At 42.5% G+C, this 7,239-nt stretch overlaps 1 protein-coding gene across 13 annotated transcripts in view; it reads left to right on the top strand.

Moving 5' to 3' along the window:
- Positions 1–7,239, top strand: part of SYTL2 (synaptotagmin like 2) — a 98,596-nt gene that overhangs the window by 36,201 nt on the left and 55,156 nt on the right. For 12 of the 13 annotated variants that reach the window (XM_023532459.1, XM_023532451.1, XM_023532457.1 and 9 more), the window contains exon 2: positions 5,288–5,789. In XM_023532459.1, coding sequence (XP_023388227.1) covers positions 5,689–5,789 — 101 coding nt within the window. In that variant the 5' untranslated portion in view covers positions 5,288–5,688. The remainder of the gene's footprint in view (positions 1–5,287; positions 5,790–7,239) is intronic. The other variant, XM_023532447.1, reaches the window with a different exon arrangement.

Below are 7,239 nucleotides of genomic sequence, written 5' to 3'. Positions count from 1 at the left end.
CCTCCACTTGTTTCTTCCTAGGCTTCTCCCGAACCATCTGAGGGTTATGCTATTTATCCTTTGCTGCTGTGATCTAGGCAGTTTCCAAAGTCTTTAGTTTTCTGTCTGATGGTTTGTCACTGCTGGGGCTAAACCACTTTATTGATCGGGCCTATTTTTGTCCAGCACCATTTTCCCCAGCCCCACCCTGACTCAAGCCTATTTGTTCCTGCTCTCCTTCTGCCTCCCAGGACTTTCTTTCAAGCCTTCATTCTTGATGTCATGAGACTGTCAGAACAATTTACTTTTCTTCTGAAAACCTCATCATGTGAGAGTCACTACTTACTCGCGTTTTCCTCCCCTTCCTTGGGGTCTGCAAGCTTTGGTACAAAAACAGCCTTCTGGGAAAGGAGAGGGTGCTGTCTGGGTCCCTCTTTGCAGCAGAGCAAGTCGGGGAGCAAATGCTATTGTTAATCAGGCTGTAACTGGGGTTTGGTCAGGCAAAATGATTGGGTTTGGGGCTACTAGCCTAGCTCTTCTCTTTGCTGCCATGAAAAGCAAGTCCCAACTGTTGGAGGCCTGGGTTTCTCCGGCTTAACTCTTGGACAATTGACAAGGAGAAGAGTGTTGTCTTTTATAGATGTGGCATAGCAGAGCTGACACATGAAAAATTGGAATTAAGCACAGTCCGCATTTGGAGACCTCAAATTTCCCTTTTGTGCTGCTGTTCCTACTGCTGCTTATTCCTTATTTGTCTTTGACAGTGTCTTGCGTTCTAACCATAGCTTTATAATAATGTCCATGAGGAACGGAAAGTAGGAGTGAATATACCCATCATACAGGTGAGAAAACTGAGACCTACAATAGCCATGTGATTTATTTAAACCATGCAGTCGTTTGAAAGACCTGGAGCTGGAACTCAATGAATAATATAAGCCTGTTTCAATTATGGGCCTTGGATTCAAGTTAAAGGGAAAGTGGAAGCTCAGTCCCCTTCTACCTGTTTTCATGTATCAAATACTTGAGAGCCTAGTACGTGTAAGGCACAGTGGCAGGTACTGGGGATACAAAGCACTCAGAGGCCTAGGCCTTGCTCATTAACTAGTGGGGACAAATGTGAGTAGATAGAGATTCAAGACAGTGTGATGAATGCCTTGACTGAGGAAGTCAGATGCTAATGGAGCACATTGTAGGGACATTTAACCTGGTCTCGAGAGGTTAGGGAAGGCTTCTGCCCAATAAGTGACATGTAACTTGCTGTCAAGTGGTATTAGCTCAGGAAGGAGTGTTTCAGGAGGAAGGAACAGCATATGCAGAGGCCCGAAGGCAGAAGGAACCGAAAACCTTTAGTGTAGTTGGGGCCTAAGGAGAGGAGCTTGGAGAGGAAAGCAGGCGCTGGTTCACGTAGAGTCCTACGGCCACGGTCAGGATTTTAAGCGTTAGCCGATGAGCAGTGGGAAGTTGGTGAAGGATTTTAAGCCTGGAATATGGCTTTGTCAGATTTGAGTTTTTTGGAAATTTACTCAGCAGCATGAGGAGGGAGGGAGGAGGGCTGAACCTAAGGAGATATTTTGCTCACATGGAAACCACTCGTGTGAACACATCAAGAATCCCTGTGCCGCAAATTCATCCATCTCCGTTTTTGCACTGAGGTTGCTCCCATACTGACCACCAGCTATGCTTCTTTTATGCTTAAGCAGAGAACAAAGAGCCACGGCCAGATGGAAAAGTTTTGTTCTGCTTCCTCAGTTTGAGGAATCTGTGTGGAGGGGTGAATTAAATGATATCAACACTGGGGTGCCTTAATCTGACAAAGCCACAAGCAAATGCCATTTCCACCGTACACAAGCGTAGTGGCAAACACCTCCCTGAGCCTTACTCTCCTCATTTGAAAAATACAGATAATAAAATATCTCCTTCACATCCTTATGAGGTGCCTATGAAGTGATTCTCGTAAAGTGCCAGGCACGTAGGAGGTGTCCAGTAAATACTTATTTTCTTTTCTTCCTCTGCCTTTCCTAATGCTACTCTATCTCAGAGTAAAAACCAGAAACCTTAAAGCTCTTACAAAGCCTAGTCTAGTCTAGTCTGATATATTTCTTTTCCGACCTTCTCTGTCTTGGCCTCCTCCTGGCACACTCTGATGCTCCAGCACTGGCCCATTTCCTTGCTATTTCCTATTTTCTCTCCCACTTCAGGACACTCCAATACCTGTGTGGCTTGTTTCCTCACCTCTATCAAGTTTTTGTTCAAGTGTCATCTTCTCAGTGAGACCTACCCTAAACACTCTTTGCAACTCCAACTCCCCCCCCACACACACACACACACACACACACACCCCTATTCTCTTCCCTTTTCTGCTTTGTTTTCCTCCTCTCTGGCTCTTTTCACCTTCCAACAAGTTATATAATTTAATTATTTGGTTTTATTTTTCAATTTTATTTATTTATTTTTTTTGTTATTTGATCATCGATCATTGTCTCCTCCAACTGGCACGTAAGCTCCACAAAGACAGGATGTTTTCTTCTGTCTTACTTATTGCCATATCTTCAGAGCTTACAACAGTGCCAGGCACATAATAGGCTCTCAATATATGTTTGTTGAATGAATGGGTGATTGAATGAAATGTTTGATTTTTTCCTCCCATGATAAATAACACTCAGAAGTTGGGAGTTGGGGGAGTACCTGGTATTGAAGAATCTTGATTGTCATCTGAGGGTTCTCCTGCCATGTGACTGGATGGTGACGCCTGGCTACTCAATTAGGTGTCAAATATTCCAGCCCTTTACTCCTTCGTAAAATGAGGATATTACCCTTAGCCTCACTAACAGCTGATTTTTATTTTTTTATTTATTTTAACTAACGAATTAATTAGTTAATTAAAATTTAACAGCTGATTTTTAGATAGACTTTTAACCCGTAGAAGCTTTTACACTGAAGCACTGGTTAGCTTCTAGTTCTACCTGAAGGTGTGGAAACCAGCATTTCCTCCTTTAGCAAACCTGCCAGTTATCACTGCTGGACGACCAAAGTGCTTTTTCTCTTGTTCTCTTCCTGCCCCCGACTCATTGAACTTAAAAACAATCTCTCATTGAACTATCTGGCAGTGCAATGCCTCATCAGGGACATGGTTCCCAGAATGTGGCCTGAATCCATTTCCTTGCCAGCCTTTGAGATCTAAGTAAGTTTCTGTGCATGAAAAAAATTTAGATAGCTGTTCCTGGTGAAGTCGTATATTTGGATGTGGTCCATTCATTCATTCATTCATTCATTTACTTGTTCACTTAGTTATTTATATTCAGGAACTCACAGTCAAAAGGAAAAGACTGAAGGCAGACAAATAATTGTAGCAGTGGAGGTATATAGATGAAGGAGAAAGTTTTTGTTAGTCAAGTTCCTGCCACAAAAGTATTGTATGACAACCCCAAACTTTAGTGGCTTCCAACAAAAAATATTTATTTCTTGCTTCCATATCTACAGGTCATCTGGGGTGACCCTGCTTCAGGTGGGTGAGGTTCTGGTCTGTCCTTGTATCTCTCTTTCTGAGACCTAGACTGAAGAGGCAATGGCTACCTGGGGTTAGCTCTTCTTATGGAACGTGGCAGAATAAGAAGCCAAGCCAAACCACACAAGCACATCTACCGCCTAGGCTTACATTACATTTGTAACATTTTATTGGCTAAAGTAAGTCACAGGCCAAGCCCAACATCAGGAAGGTAGAGATGAATACTCTGCTTACTCTAGTGGCAACATGGTGCTATGGTTCCGTTTCAGAAAGAAAATAAAGAGTTAGGAACAATAAGTGAATCCACTACAACATTTAACTCTGGCTATGGAAGTTAGAGAAAGCTTCCTGGAGGTGGAGACTTTCATCTTGAAGGATGAGTAGTTTTCAAATGAACAAGTATTCAGTAACTTATGAAAGTGCATGCAAGTTTTTTAAAAAGAGTAAAGTATTATCTTAATATTTGTTTGAGTGGTCTCTGTGGACATTATGTAAGGAGCTACAGGAAGATAAAACAAAGGTCATCAGAGTACCTGTCCATGAAGGCCAAACTTCATGGGGGAGATAAGAAACATAATTCAAAAGAGAAAAAGAAAATATATAATTAAGTACACTCTTATTTGGCTGGATGGAACAAAAGTATGAACTCAGAAAGGGAGCCAGAATATTTTTGGTAGCTGTTTTTGGTATAGGATGCAAGGTATGTGCTGTTTTATGTTCATTATTTCATTTAATTCTTAAAAACTGTGAGGTATGTCAAGTAAGTACAAATGAGAAAACTGAGCCTCAGAGTGGGAAATAACTTGCCTAACGGTTCATAGCTAGCAAGCAAGTAGTGGAGGGAGTACTTCCAAGTAATTCTATTGTCCAGATGAAGAATTTATTCATAAAAATGACTCACTAGTGTAGACACTTGACTTAATTCTTAAGTGGGGCTGCTTTAAACTTTACTAAACACTTGGTTTTTAGTGTCTACTGTATATGCAGTACTGCACTTGTTAAAAGGACCCCAATCCTGGTGTTGATGATCTCTGAAGTCTTGTCTGGCTGTGGCATTCTTCAGGTCTCACCTTCATTTCATTGCACATGGGTTTAAGATGCCTCAGAGAAAATAGGATTCTTGCATATCGTCCTACTTAAAAATGCTCAGTTTGGATGGTGGAGTGTTTTGAAATTTTGCCTCTTTCCCCCAGTTTATATAGCACATACCAGTAAGTGTTCTTTCTCCTTTCTCAGAAATGAAGGGAGACTAGCTTGGTGAGTTGTTCCAGCCCCAGCAAAGGTTAGAGGTGGGACTAGGTGAAGCATAACAATTCTCGCCATTGTGCAAGCTACCTGATACTTAACACCACTGTCGTTACGGAGCACGGATATACTCATGAAGGAGTGAGCATTTGTGAATTTTTTATTCCTAGTTTCTTACCCATAATCACTTGACAACTGGAATCATGTCTCCCTGGTCTACTGACCTTTACTGAGACTTTTTAGCTGAGTACCCCGTGAGTTTGCAGAGAGAGAACCAGCTGTTTTTTGCAACCAACCCTTACCTCAGTGGATTGTTAAACATTGACAGGCATTTTTGTGTGCTCTCCATCTTGGCTGTCTGGAATGGAGCTGAAGCATGTTTCATGAACCATTTGCCATTTGCTCAGGAAGCTGGCAGAACTGGTTTCCCTGATCTCAGAGACCATCTCATGGTCATTCCCCCCCGCCCCCAGGCATGTTTTAAATATTGTAATAAAGAGCAATACTTATAGGAATTGCCTCTCACTGTTTGATGTTTACTGTCTCATGATTCCCCAGGTAGATGATGCCCAGATGCTGCTGACTCTCCTTGAATTGATGATGAGGACTGGAGGAGGACAAACTGTGTCTAACACTGGTCCAGAGAGGGAGCATGAATAGAAATGCCACTGTAGAAGTGACCTGTCCGGCAAGGAATGCAGCTTCCTTCTGAGAGCCTCTTCCTGACGTCGTCCCACAGATCACTCCTGCCTCACCAGAAAGGGCCCTCGAGATTTTGCAATCGGCCACCTAAAACCTTTGCTGAGCCCAAACAAGACTTTTTTTGCTCGAGAACCGAACAAAATATTATTTCATTTTATTTTTGCATCTTTTAATCATCCGGCCTACAGTCAGAGTTGTTTAGCTTTGAGAACTTTAAGCCAGATTTGTTACCGTTATTTTTGTGTACACCTTTCAAAATGATTGACTTAAGCTTCCTGACGGAGGAGGAGCAAGAGGCCATCATGAAGGTTCTGCAGAGGGACGCTGCCCTGAAGAGGGCTGAAGAGGAGAGAGTCAGGTAGGGCCAGAGAGGTCCTCAGGCCTGCGGGGAGGAGGGCTGGTCTGTAAGAAGATGGGGCACTTTTTTTTTTTTTTTTCCTCAACCATAAGTGGTAGTTCTGACTTGGAGCCTGAATTTATGGGTTCCAATTTTAGGTTTACTTCCTGGATGGAACTTTTTCCTCCTTGGTGTCTCTTAATTTATCCCACAGGACTCCTGCCAGATAGAGAGTCTTGATTAAAAACCTAACTAAGCTCCTTTAACTTATTAAACACTGAATTAAAAATGAAATATATACAAACATATACATACACCTAAATCTACATATATGGATGTGTGCGTATATTTATATCCACATTTTTTAACTGAATCCACTTTTTTAAACTGAATTATGAACCAAGTTAGAAATATTTTAAATTTCTAAAATTTTTAAAAGAAAATAAATCGAAAAGTACCTCACATTTATGCGTACTTTCAGAAATGTTTGAGTTGGTTTCAGTAGCAATTGAAATTGGCTCTGACAGAGCCAGTTTTTCGTTGGTTTCCCACAAGAAGGAGTGGCAACTCTGACACACTGTCCTTGTTGGGAGGGACCCAATTGTTCCACGTCAACATTTCTGCCACTTTCATTCACCCACGTGGTAGAAGGAGCATGAGACCAGGATGCTGAAGGAGCAGGCTTGAGTCCAGGCTCTGCTGTCTAGTGAAAGGCTTCCTCGATGTAAGTTGGTATTAACTGCATGATCCTCATCCCAGGAGTTATCCAAGAGGAGCATAAGGCATGTTCTTATTTCCTGGAATCCAAGTATCATGAATAATGGACTTATTTGAACCATTTCCCATTTTTTGACCCTAACTAAACATGAATGCTTTATAAATGAATGTGCCGTAATTCACTTCAAGCATTCTAAAGTTCCTGATTCTGGCTCCTATTAATCATTTATATCTAGACAGTGCTTAACAAATTGCAAAGGGCTTACATGCCCATTATTTCTTCTGAGCTCACAACACCTTTGTGCGGTTGGGAGTGGGGTATGGGGGGATATATTTTCGCCCACTCTGATATGTGAGGAAATTGACTTTGAGATAGGTCAGGTGACTTGCCCAAGCTCATACAATCTATAGGTGTCAGAAGGGAGAATCAAATCCTGGTCTTCGGGTACTTATTCGCTAACTTCATCTCCTCTCCCTGAGAAAAGAACAGCAAACAGGCCATTCTGGGACCTGGCCATGGAGAAGGGCATGGCTGTCTCCGTGCGAGGTAGCACACCGAGCTGTGATGGCGACAGGAGATAGCTGTAGGTAGTGGAGACCATGCAAACAGGGTTCCTTACTTGTCATACTCCTCCCCACAAGTCACCTGCAGTGCTCTGTGCACCTTGGACGGGGCACTGCTCCCCATTCTCGGCAAGCAGGGTGCCTTGAGCAGTTTCCTCAGGAGGGGCAGGGGATTTACACTAATCAGTCA

The sequence above is a fragment of the Pteropus vampyrus genome, unplaced genomic scaffold (assembly GCF_000151845.1).
Source record: "Pteropus vampyrus isolate Shadow unplaced genomic scaffold, Pvam_2.0 Scaffold84, whole genome shotgun sequence".
In the NCBI taxonomy this organism is placed as follows: domain Eukaryota; kingdom Metazoa; phylum Chordata; class Mammalia; order Chiroptera; family Pteropodidae; genus Pteropus; species Pteropus vampyrus.
This window is presented reverse-complemented; position numbering and strand designations above follow the sequence as displayed.